Source organism: Carassius gibelio, chromosome B15, assembly GCF_023724105.1.
Source record: "Carassius gibelio isolate Cgi1373 ecotype wild population from Czech Republic chromosome B15, carGib1.2-hapl.c, whole genome shotgun sequence".
NCBI classification, from domain to species: Eukaryota; Metazoa; Chordata; class Actinopteri; order Cypriniformes; family Cyprinidae; genus Carassius; species Carassius gibelio.
In genome coordinates, this window is record NC_068410.1 from 24,837,929 (window position 1) to 24,853,519 (window position 15,591).

The 15,591-nt window shown below is 36.0% G+C and overlaps 1 protein-coding gene across 1 annotated transcript; it reads right to left on the minus strand.

Moving 5' to 3' along the window:
- Positions 1 to 13,920: 13,920 nt before the first annotated feature.
- LOC127972379 (putative gustatory receptor clone PTE03) lies at positions 13,921 to 14,844 on the minus strand. The gene has a single exon (XM_052575842.1). It carries the CDS (start codon positions 14,842 to 14,844, stop codon positions 13,921 to 13,923), a length of 924 nt encoding a protein of 307 aa, XP_052431802.1.
- Between the last annotated feature and the right edge of the window lie 747 nt (positions 14,845 to 15,591).

Genomic DNA, 15,591 nt, shown 5'->3' on the forward strand with positions numbered 1-15,591 from the left:
CCAAAAACAGGACGGTGTCGTCCGCTAATTGACTAATAATTATCTCTGAGTTTTCAATCCCAATTCCCTTTAAAGGGCTTTCTTTAATATATAGACTTAGAAATTGTGTTGCTATTATAAAAAGATAAGGAGAGACAGGGCATCCTTGTCTTACCCCACGCTTTAAGAAGAATCTGGGAGAGGTATTATTGCCTAATTTAATCGAGCTATTGCTATTCGTATACAGCATTTTCACCATATTACATAAATGATCACCAAATCCGATACGATGTAGTGCTTGAAATAAAAACCCATGCTCTAGCGTATCAAATGCCTTATAATAGTCTAAAAATAACATAAAACTTTCTTTTGGAAGTAAATGTGAGTAATCTAATATATCTAGAACTAAACGTATATTGTTAGAGATATGTCTATTAGGCAGAAATCCTGATTGTGTTTCATCTATAACTGAATTAAGAACAGATTTAAGTCTTTTGGCCAAAATTAAAGCTATTATTTTATAATCATTATTTAGTAAAGTAATAGGGCGCCAATTATCTATAATGAGGGGATCTTTATTTGGTTTGGGGATTAAGGTTATTACTCCTTGACATAAAGTGGGAGGAAGTGAAGTTTTAACTGAGCTTTCTCTAAAAACCTCTAATAAAAATGGCGCCAATTTATCACTAAATAACTTATAAAATTCTGAGGTGAGTCCATCAGTACCAGGGGATTTCTTATTTTTTAATGACTTAATTGCATCAATAGTGTCTTCAAGGGTGATAGGGGCATCACAAATTTTTTTATCAATCTGATCTAATTTTGGTACATTCTGAATGGACTCAAAAAAAGTATCCACATCTTGTTGGCACAGTTTGGATGTATACAAATCACTATAAAAAGAAGCACAATATTGCCCAATGATTTTTTGATTCTCATTTACTGCCCCATTAATTATAAGTTTATTTATATTATTACTTTTAGATTGTTCTCTTTCTAATCTAAAAAAATAAGCAGAGCTTTGTTCCCCTTCCTCAAGCCACTTTCTTCGAGAACGAATATATGCTCCCTCAGCTTTATACTTATAAATATTGTCTAGTTGATGTTGTAAATCTGCAAGTTCAGATTTTTCAGAGATAGTGATGTTGTCCATATTTTTACATAGAAGGTTGCCTATTTTAGAGATGACCTCATTTTCATTATGCCTGCTCTTCTTTGCCAGATTGCTACTAAATTTACGTAGAAATTTAGAGATCTCATATTTGGCTAGCTCCCAATTAATACCATATTTATTTTCACCTTTTGCTTTGGCCCAAAAACTTGAAATAATATAATTAACTTTGTCTTTAACTTCGTCATGAGTGAGTACTGAATTATTAAGTTTCCAATAGCAGGAGTTTCTTTTTAAATTAATATTAAACAGAGGAATGTAAATAGTAATGCTCTTATGGTCAGACAAGGGTGAAGGTATAATATCAGTTGACACATTAACAAGTTCTTTAGAAGTCAAAAAAAGATCAATACGGGATTGCAGTGATAATGAATTATTACTCCATGTAAATGATTTTTGAGAGGGGTGAGTTTCTCTCCAGCTATCCACCAAAGAAAACCTCTGCATGAACATCTTTAAATAAGAATTAGAATTATTTGATTTTGGGGGCCATCTATCAATGTTATTATCTACAACCATATTGAAGTCTCCTCCAAAGATTAGATAAGAATTGGGGTGGTTATTTAACAATAAAAGAATATGTTTTTCTAGATAAACATCTCATGTCAGTGACGCTAGAGGCGCTTGACCACGCTTCAGTTTTTGACGCTTTGGGGTTGACGCACAGCGCGTGATGCGCGTGGTGGGAGGGGCGGTGCTGTTTATTAATTATGTATTATTATTATTTAGGTCTTTCTCGGTTATTATTTCGAAGCTGTGTTGATTTGCTGTTTATTAATATTTTTAAAACTATAACGCTAAATCTATCAACATTTATTTAGATGTTATCATGTATTCATTGTTTTCGTTATTTTAATTATATTATTTCGGTCTTATTACAGGTGAAATATTACAGTAAGCCAGAACACGGGCCGAGCGTGTCTCATTCTAAACCCATTAGCGGACATTCATATCACAGAATCTGACAGCGATCAGAGGCTCATCAGCGACAGCATTTTTAAGAAGCCTTTACAATAACCTTAATAAAAACTTTTAACTTTAGAGTCTAAAGTAAAAAAAAAAAAAAAAAAAAAAAAAATCAGTAGGCCTATCTCTAAGAATTTATTTATTTATTTATTTATTGTTGTTCTTTTTATTTAAACTAAATTGTTTCTTAATGTGAAAATGTGTTACAGTTATGTGTCAAGGACTTGATATTGAATTCTGTAATAAAAAAAGGCCTATAAAAAAATAAAAATCAATGAAAAAGTAAAAAAAGAACCATTGCGCATTTTACAGCTAAAAAAGTTTGAATATGTGTTTTTGTCACCAGCAATACAGTATGTTGCTCAGTTTTGTTACAGTAAGTTAAGCTCCGATTTTTTTTTTCAAGTTTCAGTGAGTTTCTTCTGTTGTCCTGTGGAAAATAATAATAATAATAATAATAGTCCTAATTAATAAAAAAATTTCGTGCTGATGCACGAAATATGCCTCCAGTTGAAATGCATTAGTTTAAAAAGCGTACTGCAATCACGAAAATAACGAAGTAAACGTGTGCCTGCCACGAATAAATAGATTAAATTACGTGACAAAATCACGAACTGCCGTGAGACTGGGTTTCCCTGTGTGGACCACGGAAGATGAGTGTCATTGACTTGCGTTAGAGTTATCCGTGATCTCAGCACAGACTCACTCCGCTCCTATCACAGATTTTAGTTAGGCTAACAGGATCAAAGTGAATTTGAATGATGGCAGGACAATGCAATAGTTACAATAACAGTCAGGTTGGTCATGGTATGTGGTGTTGAAAAAATACTTCATAAATACTTCAAATGTTGCGTTTCCAGATGAGATAGCACGTCCATTGAGTGAGGTCTGTACTCCATCACTGAAACGATCCGTGTACGGACCACGGAAGATGAGTGCCATTGACTTGCGTTAGAGTTATCCGTGATCTCAGCACAGACTCACTCCGTGCTCCTATCACAGATTATAGTTCTGACTATAGCCAAAATGTGTGTAAAACGCCATCAAACTGGATTTTATGATGACAGGACGAGAAAAAAATGCCAAGTTAATTACATGCCATTGCAACAGAGTCGACGAAAAGCTTACAAGTTCCTAAACAAGTGAGTGAGGTCAGGTTGTTGAGGTCCGTGCCATCACGGGACTTTGGTTATCTAACTGAAACAAACGTAATTTGTATGATGACAGGACAATGCAATAACTACAACAGCTGTCTGGTTAACGTCATTATGGCATTTGATGTTGGAAAAGAAACAAATACTTCAAATGTTGCGTTTCCAAATGAGAAAGCACGTCCGTTCAGCGAGTTCTGTAGCTACTCCGTCATTGAAACGAGTATCCGTGTGTGGACCACGGGAGGTCAGTGTCATTGACTTGCGTTGGAGAAATATCCGTGGCCGGGTCACGGAATTTGGGGCAATTCCGTGATGGCTTCACGGATTTTGAGTTAAGGGCCCGTGGACATTTCACGGAATTCTGTGAGACCAGGTTGTTTGACCTCACTGATTGGAGTGTTTTTGAAGCTGCTGCCACCGATCTGGATGAACTCACAGAGACCGTAACATCATATATCAGTTTCTGTGAGGATATGTGTATTCATACAAAGACTCAACTAAATTAGAACAATGACAAACAGTGGTTCACTGCAAAACTCAGACAGCTCCGTCAGGCCAAAGAAGATGCTTACATGAAGGGGGACAATGTCCTGTATAAACAGGCTAAATACACACTGGAAAAAGAGATCAAAGTGGCAAAGAGGAATTATTCTGAAAAAATAAGGACTCAGTTCACTTCCAACGACTCCGCATCAGTGTGGAAAAGTCTAAAGAAGATCACCAATTACAAGACACCACGCCCCAGCAAGAAGAATCAACGACTGGAAGACGATCTGAACGAGTTTTACTGCAGGTTTGAAAGAACACCCATCACCTGCCCTGAACACCTCCACACACAACCATTCACAACTCCTACAACCAGCCCTGAATGCCTCTCCAAACAACCGTTCACACCACTCACAACTCCTGGAACCTGCCCTGAACACATCTCCAATCAAGCACTCTCACCATTCACACCTCCTGCATCCCCCCTCTCCCCCACACCTGCAATTCAGATCAGCGAGGATGCGGTGTGCCAGGTCTTCCGGAAGCAGAAAAGGAAAAAAGCACCAGGCCCAGATTGTGTTACACCAGGCTGTCTGAAATCCTGTGCTGACCAGCTGGCCCCCATCTTCATACAGATCTTCAACAGATCGCTGGAACTTTGCGAAGTCCCTTCATGCTTCAAACGCTCCACCATCATCCCCATCCCAAAGAGATCCAAAATTACAGGACTAAATGACTACAGGCCTGTGGCTCTAACATCTGTAGTCATGAAGTAATTTGAAAAACTGGTGCTGGCCCACCTGAAGGACATCACTGGACCCTTGCTAGATCCTCTTCAGTTTGCCTACAGAGCAAACAGGTCTGTGGACGATGCATTAAACATCGGACTGCATTATGTTCTGCAACACCTAGACAGACCGGGGACTTATGTGAGGATCCTGTTTGTGGACTTCAGCTCTGCCTTCAACACGATTATCCCCAACCTCCTCTTGCCCAAACTAACTCAGCTCTCCGTGCCCACCTCCATCTGTCAGTGGATCAACAGCTTCCTGACAGACAGGCAGCAGTTAGTGAGGCTGGGTAAATACACATCCAGTACCCATACAATCAGCACCGGAGCTCCCCAGGGCTGCATTCTCTCCCCACTGCTCTTCTCCCTGTTCACTAATGATTGCACGTCTAAGGACCCCTCTGTCAAGCTCCTTAAGTTTCCACATGACACCACACTCATCTGCCTCATTCAGGATGGTGACGAGTCTGCTTACAGACAGGAGGTTAAAGAGCTGGCTGTCTGGTGCACTCTCAACAACCTGGACCTTAACACGCTCAAAACAGTGGAGATGATCGTGGACTTCAGGAGAAACCCCCCTGCTCTCCCCCCACTCACCATCATGAACAGCACTGTGACTGCAGTGGAGTCATTCAGGTTCCTGGGCACCACTATCTCTCAGGGCCTGAAGTGAGACATTCACATGGACTCCATCGTGAAAAAGGCCCAGCAGAGGTTGTACTTCCTTCGCCAGCTGAGGAAGTTTAACCTGCCACAGGAGCTGCTGAAACAGCTCCATCATCGAATCCATCCACTGCACTTCAGTAACTGTCTGGTTCAGCTCAGCTTCAAAATTGGACCTCAGAAGACTACAGAGGGTAGTCCGAACTGCTGAGTGAATCATCGGTACAACCCTCCCTTCTATTCAAGAGCTGTACTTATCCAGAGTGAGCAAAAGGGCTGTTAAAATCACTCTGGACCCCTCACATCCAGCACACTCCCTCTTTGAACTGTTGCCATCTGGTCGACGCTACAGAGCACTGAGCACTAGAACGAGCAGACACAGGACCAGTTTCTTCCCTCAGGCAATCCATCTTATGAACAGCTGATAATAACTGTGGAACACACAACACTATTTATATTTCTATACACATACACTTATTTATCTAACACACATACTTAGCGTACACTTACATTTTTTGCACATAATATACATGTACATACATAAATGCCATTGTAATATACCTGCCATACATTGTCATTTGTATATTGTCATTCCTTACCCACCTATATGCATTTTTTATTCCTTATTGTGTTTTTTGTTCTGTCGCTTCTATGTTGCACTGCAGAGCTTCTGTCACGAAAACAAATTCCTTGTATGTGTGAATATACCTGGCAATAAAGCTCATTCTGATTCTGATTCTGAAAAAAAGGTTTCAGAAAAAAAAAAACTAACTATTAAATTAGATAAAATAAAAATTTTGGTCAATAGGTCACAAGGTTCATTTAAAACAAGTTAGGAAATGTAGAAATATAAAACATTAAAAAGACTAAACAAGGTATAAGTGACTCTTTAAGAAGAAGAGAGAATCCGTTTTCATCTGATTGGTTTGATCATCTTTTACATGCATACATGCACAGCAAAAAATCCAGAGTGAAATTAACTCAGCTGGGAGTACATGTGAGACCACACTCAAAAGTGTGAAAGTGTTAAAATAGGAGTGTTAAATTAACACTGAAGTTAAAGTTAATGATATAATTAAGTGATTAATTGAGTGATGTTTGACCATTATTGATGAGACCTGATGTTAACATGCAGAATCAACAAAGACGAAAATCACTATGTTTATGTCACCATTATAGTGGACAGTGTTTGGTTTAGTTGGGCTCTTGAGCCTTACAATTTTAAAGTGAGATTTGGTTTGGCTGTTACAACTTAATTGTAACAAACAGACAAGAAAAAAATCAAAACATGGGCATCTGACCTGAATCACAAAACTCAACTAAAGTTAAAATAGATTTGATTGACCTCATTGATTATAACAACCCTCTGATTGTACAGTACCCACTAATTAAAAGGATTTCATGAAAGCAGTTCTTATTTTTTTTTTTTAAGAATCTTGTTTTATGCACACACATACATCAAAGATTAGTGTAGGAATCTCAAAAACGGTGACAAACAGCATATTCAGAAAAACAGAACAACTCTAAACATTAGAAAACAAACCACTAAAAGTAACATAAAAAACATAAATAGAATAGTAAGAATAAAGGAAATTACTGAAACAATTCAGCTAATAATTTATTCATGCCGCAATGCATTATGGGAGTCATGGATGCATTTTGATAGGTGGCACCCAGAATGCACTGCAACATGCTTTTTGGATTTTCACCATTGTTGAGATTCACAGGTTGATTCTTGATGTTTGCATGTCTAACTGAAAGACTCTTTTGAAAGATTTTTGAGCAAACAAATTTTAAGAAATTCCTCAGATTGTATTTAAAATGCTGGAAATACGTTGTTGAAGAATCACAGGGCTGCAATAATCAATAATGTAACTTTAACTCCGTAATTCAGGAATAAAAATAGTCTTTGCCTGTCCATCAGTTTTATAACTTAGTTATAACTGACAATTAAAATCTGACTTTAACAGTTTATGGGTCAACCCTTACGAAAATTAACCATGGTTTTACTACAAATTAAACCAAAAAAACCATGGTTACTATAGTTAAACCATGGTAACCACAAATTAAACATGGTTTTGCTATATTAACCATAGTTTAACCACGGTATATGTAGTAAATCTGTGGTTAGACAAATGGGAGTCAATACGCCAAAAAACCATGGGTTACTACAGTTTTACCATAATAAAACCATGGTTATTTTTCGTAAGGGAAGAGCCCAACTAAAGGAAACACTGACCAATATAATGGTGATTAAAATAGTGATTTTCATCTTTGTTGATTCTGCATGTTAACATCAGGTCTCGTCAATAATCGTCAATCATCCCTCAATTAATCACTTAATTATCTCATTAACTTTAACTCCGCTTCAGTGTTAATTTAACACTCCTGTTTTAACACTTTCACACTCTTGAGTGTGGGCTCACATGTACTCCCAGCAGAGTTATTAATTTCACTCAGATTTTTTTGCTGTGTGAAGGGAAATGGGCGCATAGTTGGTGTAGGATGGAGTATATTGTTTAAAAAGCCAAAAAAAAGGGCTGTGCACGTTTTACAAAGGTTTCATTACAATGCACAGAAGAAAAAAAAAAAACTTTGCCTATAACTCGCCTTGAAATGAAATTCCTGAAATATTTTTTTTGTTAAATTAAGCTGATTTTTCAGCTAACAAATGAAAAACCCATTATATTTAATAAAAGAACTGGGTTGATTATCCACAGGAGTATCAGGTCTTCAGATAGAATAAGTTCTAATAATGTTATGAATAAACATTTTTAGAATGTTTTTAGAGAATGTTATTCTACCTTTTAGCAGAACGTTCTGAAAACTAAAATAAAACTGGCAGCTGAAAACATTCCCAGAACATGAAAAGGAATGTTATTGTTCTAAGAATGTTGGAACATTACATGTTCTTGGGATATTTTCAGTGGCAAGTTTTATTTTAGTTCTCAGTTAGGATAACATTCACTAAAAACATTCTAAAAATGTGTATTGATAACATTATTAGAACATTATCACCTAACATTCAAATTAAGATATAACAGGGAGCATCTTATTGGACATTTTAAATGTATTCAAATCTTGCTTAGATATAACATTTTGGTTGAATGTAAAAACCCAACCTTTGCCATCTTCAGTAACTCTAGCAATGTTATTTCCAACTTCACTTATTATAAACCAGATTTACTTTATCTCTGTCATACATTTACAAAATGACTTATTAAGATAAGGTTTTCATGTCTATTTTAAAGTAATAGTTTGGTTTGTAAGTAATATATAAGTTTTCTATTTAGTTGGGCAATTTTACAGTTCAGGTTTTAATGCTTTGTTCTTGCTGCTTTAGCTAGGTATGTTACAGTTCAGGTTTTAATGCTTTGTTCTTGCTGCTATAGCTAGGTATGTTCTGGCAAAAACAGCTTACAAATACATGATCAGATTATGCTGGTTGCATGAAGTGATGTCCAATTCACGAATGAATTGTTCAATTTAACTTGTTCTTCTTAGTGAGGAATCCATTGCAGCATAAAGCATGTCACCATGGTTGAGATTCATACACTTATTCTTGATGTCTGTGTGTCTCTCAGTAAACAGTAATTAAGAAATATTTGAGAATAAAATGATGTTAAGATATAATTGATAGAATTATAGATTATCTGATTAAAGGTTTTATGTTGATTATGTAATACAAAATTAACAGCACAGAAGAGACTCTAAATGAGATCAATTGATTTGATCCTTGATGAAATCTTTAACTTCCGCAAGTTCCCAATGTCTCCTGAGTTTTTTTCTCATTGCTTTTGATGTTATAAACATTAACTGGTTTGACTCATTAGGATATGTCCCCAAAACATTCAAACTGGCTGTTATTAAGCCTCTCATCAAAAAAACACAACTTGACCCCAAATAAATAGTTAATTATAGGTCATCTCGAATCTCCCTTTTCTGTCCAAGATACTAGAAAATGTGGTATCCTCACAATTATATTCCTTCTTAGAGAAAAATGGTATATGTGAGGATTTCCAGTCAGGATTTAGACCGTATCATAGTACGGAGACTGCTCTCCTTAGAGTTACAAATGACCTGCTCTTATCATCTGATCGTGATTGTATCTCTCTTTTAGTTCTATTGGATCTTAGTGCTGCATTTGACACAATTGACCACAACATTCTTTTGCATAGACTTGAACACTTTGTTGGCATTAACAGAAGTGCAATAGTATGGTTTAAATTGTACTTATATGACCACCATGAGTTCGTAGCAGTGAATGAAGAGGTATCATATCGATCACAAATGTAGTATGGAGTATGTCAAGGCTCAGTTCTAGGGCTGCTACTCTTCACGCTTCATATGGTATCCTTGGGAGATATCATCAGGAAACATGGTGTTAGCTTTCACTGTTATGCTGATTATACTCAGCTCTATATTTCTTTGTGGCCCCATGAAACACACCAATTTGAAAAATGAATGGAATGCATAGTCAATATAAACTGGATGATGAGTAATTTTTTACTGCTAAATTCTGAAAAAACAGGTGTTAATTATTAAAACCTAAAAACTCTGCATGTTGTAACTGTGGTGGGCCCCAGAGAACAATTTGTTAAGTTTGATAAATAATTTAATTCAACATGTTCGGGCACCAGACAGGTATAGGCCTGCCAACAAAAAAAAAAAACAGGATAGCTTAAAATAACCACCTGTTTCATTCAATAAACTCAAATCTCAAATTATTCAATCTTTTGTCTTTTTTTCTTTTTTCCTATCATAAATTGTAATTACAAACAATAGATTAACTCTACACACTGCCAAAGAAAGTCACCACTAGTTTTATTACCGCCAAAAAATTAAAGAAAAAACAAAACAAACAAAAAATTCACAGCTACAAAAGAACAGCAAAAAACAAAACAAAAGAAAAGAAAAACAGAGAATTATAGAAAATTAGAACAATTTTAGATTATTCAAATATTCAATTTCACTTATTTTCTCATTGTTCTAAGCATATATTTTTAACCCATAACATGTCAGTTATGTCACAGTTTGTGATAACAGGGCTTTCAGCAGTATTACACATTTACATTTTAAATTCCAATTTGTTCATGTAAGTAACACGCACTGAATGAGCAGTTCGTAGGAGTAAGAGGAACAAACAAAATCAACAAAACCATATATATCAATCAGGCTCGATAAACAAGACAAACTAAATAAAATAAACATGTAGGCGCGTGTGGGACTGATTATGCATATGGGAGTGTTTTGAGAGAATGGCTTTTTCCTCACTGACCGAAGTGTAGCAGATCACAAGGACGATGAAGAGTGCCTAGAGACCGCCGTGGACTCGGCGATGATGCTTTTTACGACAGGCTTTCCTATTTGGACGACTGAATAAAGCTCAATGTTGAAGGTACTTTCTGCTTATTCACGAACTCAACATAAGCAGCGCGCCGTCTGGAAGCGTCAGGACGACAGGAACACAAGTTTTCCATTCTGCCACAATGTAATAACCTAGAACACTCTCTAAGACTTGATGGCTGCTCTGTCAATTCTTTGTCATCAGTTAGGAACCTAGGTGTGCTATTCGATCACAATCTTTCCTTAGAAAGCCACGTCTCTAGCATTTGTAAAACTGCATTTTTCCATCTCAAAAATATATCTAAATTACGGCCTATGCTCTCAATGTCAAATGCAGAAATGTTCATCCATGCATTTATGATTCAAACAATAATTATTTATTGGGTGGTGGTTCTGCACACTTAGTGAACAAACTACAGCTAGTCCAAAATTCAGCAGCAAGAGTTCTTACTAGAACCAGGAAGTATGACCATATTAGTGTCACGATCATTACATGGAGTGCCCATGAACTTTTGTAGAGGGCACTCCAATCAGGACTTTTCCACACTCACCACCAGATGTCACTCGGACTCTAGAACCTCTTATCTGTTGCACCACACCCTAACTACATTTCCCATTAGTCTCTGCATCACAATCACCCTGCCACACCTGCACATCATTCCTCAATCAATCTCTTTGCCACACCTCCACCTCATTTACACACGCATATAAGCAGCACACTCACTCTCACTCACTGCGAAGTCTTGTTTAGCCAGTCTGACATTTCCGAGCGTTTTCCTTGTGTTTCCCTTCTGTACCTGACCTTTGGATTGTTTATACCGACTCTGATTCTCTGCTGCCTGCCCCCGACATCTGCTTGTTCCTGTTATCGATTCTGATTATCCCCACATACCTGACGCCGTTACTGATCATTGCCTGTCTGACCATTCTCATTAAAAGTTCTGCACATGGATCCGAATCTCTCTGTCTCATCATTACAATTAGCCCGGTCCTGTCAACACTGCACTGGCTCCCTATCAAACATCGTATAGATTTAAAAATATTGCTTATTACTTATAAAGCCCTGAATGGTTTAGCACCTCAGTATTTGAATGAGCTCCTTTTACATTATAATCCTCTATGTCCGCTACTTTCTCAAAACTAAAGCAATTTGATAATACCTAGAATATCAAAATGAACTGTGGGTGGCAGATCCTTTTCTTATTTGGCGCCTAAACTCTGGAATAACCTACCTAACATTGTTCGGGAGGCAGACACACTCTTGCAGTTTAAATCTAAATTAAAGACCCAACTCTTTAACCTGGCTTACACATAACATACTAATGTGCTTTTAATATCCAAATCCATTAAAGGAATTTTAGGCTTCATTAATAAGGTAAACCGGAAACACTTCCCATAACACCCGATTCACGCCTGTTTCTCTCTTTCTCTCTATTTATTCTCAGTTATAACAGCCAATTAAAATCTGACTTTAACGTTTTAGGGGTCAAGAGCCCAACTAAAGCAAACACTGACCACTATAATGGTGACACCACTAAAATAGTGTTTTTTGTCTTTGTTGATTCTGCATGTTAACATCAGGTCCGTCAATAATGGTCAATCATCACTCAATTAATCACTTAATTATCTCATTAACTTTAACTCCTCTTCAGTGTTAATTTAACACTCCTATTTTAACACTTTCACACTCTTAAGTGTGGTCTCACATGTACTCCCAGCAGAGTTAATTTCACCCATATTTTTTTTTTTTTTTTTGCTGTGTAGAGTGTACAACGTGGGTGATTTTATTTTCCACTGAAGTCGAGGCAGGGGTGTGTGTTGTACAGCATCGTCTATGATAACTTGGTAAGTGTTGCTGTAATGATATGCAATTTCGTTATGAAAGATTATTTGTTTTTAATTAACTTTGTTTGAATGTATTTGGAATCAACTGTAGGCAACCGTACTTTGTTCACAATAGTGTGAATCAACTGGCCCATATAATCACCCTCTTAGGTCAACATCAGGTCAATGAATAGGCTCTCCATGGGAGATCCTTTCAAGTCACAAAAGGTTTCACTATCATTAGCTCTCCATGGGGTGTTATCGTATTGTTTATAGCACATTTGTTAACGGGTATAAAGGTCTGTTCTCACAGACAGTACTTGGGGTTAAGACTGTTTGAAGGATGACATGCTAACAACAATTCTGAAGAACTGCTACCTTCAATAAATTCTTCTCCCCACAAGAACTTCGGTCAAGCTTACTTATTTTATGTATTAGAGAAATCTAGTACATTGGCGAGCCACCCAAACTACTGCTCAGTCAAATACAGCAAAATCTAACAGTTATCACGTTATCAAGTTAGAAATATCATCAAATCACACACCGAGTTCACACACACTGATTTATTAGTTTATTAAAACTACATTTTCCCTGCATTCTAAACTGTAGATGGCCAAAACAGCTTTATGCTTTTTATATTTCAATAATTTAATGTAGGCATAGACAACTTACTCTATATCACACAAAGAGTAAAATTCTTCTGCAGATATCAGTATTAACACATTTAATAATCATTTTATACAAATTCAGTAAAGCAATAAGTGACTTCCATGTTATGCATACTATTTTTTGTTGTTTTTTTGTTACAAACAGATCACAGCACTGCTTTGCATCTCTAAGCAATGAATGGTGTTCACTAATTTAATTAATCAGCTTTTTGAACTAATTGGTTCAATAAATGATTCAGTGATTAAATCATCAACACAGTTAAATGCTTTGTTTCTGAATGAATCAGCGGTTTGAATTAATCAGTTGAATCTCAACGACTCACTCATTAACATTGTTTTTATTTCACATTCAATTTCCCATTCCACGCTTTAATATTTTCAAATATCATTATTGAGTGTTTTTTTTTCTTTTGTTAAAAACAAAACATTATGCCTTTTTATACATTTGAATCTGCAGTTTAAATAAATCTGTGTCTCCATACATAAACTGTGTAAATGCATGCTATTTCAGATTCAGATTCCAGAAATGTTTTTTTAAGTTTGAATGAAAGACACTAAGTACCGGATGAAGTGCTTCTTATTCTAACCCAAAAAATCAAAATGGAATAAATAGTTAAAACTCAACACAATCTTGCTACTCAAACTGTGTATAAACTGTGATTTCAACTTTAACCAACGTCATTTTCTGGAAGGTATCTGTAATTTTACTTGAGTATGACTTTCAGATATTTTATAAACCACTAATTGTGGCAAAGATTTAAAGTAAAAAGCAAAGTCTCAAATTCCTAAGTTAATAAAATGGGATGTACATCATGATTACATAATGTATACCATACAATCATTGAACTTTGTTAACCTTCTGTGGAGCATCTGTTACAGCTTTATGCAAGCTTTAGTAATCCATATAATTTTTTTGCGAATTTTAGGAAAATTCAAACCATAAACAACTGGGTCCAGGATGGGTGGGACAACGAGAAACTCTAATGAAAGAATGACTGACAGCCCTTTAGGGAGTTCCAAATTTGCAATCCGACTCAAAGTGACCTCGCAAAAAAGTGCTACTGAGAAATTTAAGAGGATCACTATGTGCGGAATACAAGTTTGATATGCTTTTCTCCTGAAATCTAGTGAGCTTTTTCTACAAATGATAAGAATTTTAACATAAGAGTATAATATAAAACTTAAAGGCATGATCACAGTTGTAGTCAGTATGAACAAGCCAAAAACATTATTAACAATACTGTTTGCGCAAGAAAGCTTGACAATTTCCCAGTTGTGACAGTATACCTTCCAAAGTTTGTTACCACACATTGTGAGTCTAGCATTTAATATACCAGCAATACCAAGACAAAGCATTGGATAAATACAGCTGATAGATATTAAAAAAGATAAAATCCTTGGGGTCATTATGTTGTTGTATTGTAATGGTTTACTGATCGCTACATACCTGTCAAATGCCATTAACATTAAGATTGTGTTTTCATTTGATGCATATGAATAAATGACAAAAGCCTGTAGGATACATGCTTCACGGGAGACTGAGTGTGTATCAGACAGCAAGTCTGTCAGTAACCTTGGGAAAAAAGCAGCTGTTCCAAACACAGAGTTGACGGACAAACATGAAATCAAAATGTACATGGGCTGGTGCAATGTCCCTTCCAGAACAATTGCAAGAATAATAAGGGCATTAAAAAGTACAATTGCACAATATACAATAAATCCCAATCCGAAGAAAGCATATCTTATGTACCCAATATTTTCAAACAACATCAAATAAAAATACGTTCCATTTTCCATTAAGCAAAGAATGGATTCGTTGACCTGAGGATGAGAACAGAAAAAAGTGAATGCAATCTTTAAGTATATTATAAATGAGGCATTTTGATGGTCATTTGCTTTAGTTAACCAAAATGTTTTAAATAATACATCACATGAATAACTTGAATGAGTAAGTTAGACAATATACATTAAACAATTTAATTACCAGAAATATCTTTTGTGATATGATCTGAAATTACCATGAAGTCCTCTTCAAATAATGTGTGAATATGCAGAGAATTAGCTCTACCTGTGCTGTGGTTTAGAAGAATGAAGAGTCACCAGTACATACAGTTTTTTATAGTATAAAACATGTCTCCAGAGACCAATCTGCTGTGCTTGATTTGCATAAACACAATAGACTCCTAGAATTGGTTGTGTGGCACAGTGGGCATAACTTTTGTAACTAAAAGCTTACTGATGAAACTGCAAGCTATTGTTGAAAACAAGCTACTCAATAAAATTTTAACACCGTTACAAAATGCATACGTTAAAGCCTGTATAGTCTGTAAAAAAAGACGTGTGTTGATTGAAAATGTGCAGTGTGGTGGGCATATACACCTAATGAGGTCTATGAACTTTTGTAAAGACGTTGTATTTGAAATGAATATTCAACATAATATTTAAAGTGTCTGGGAAATATGGTACTCAAGAGGCAGAAAATTTAGGGGTCAGTAAGTAAACTTCCTGCCTTATGTTTATTCAACCAATGAACCCCAAGTCTGT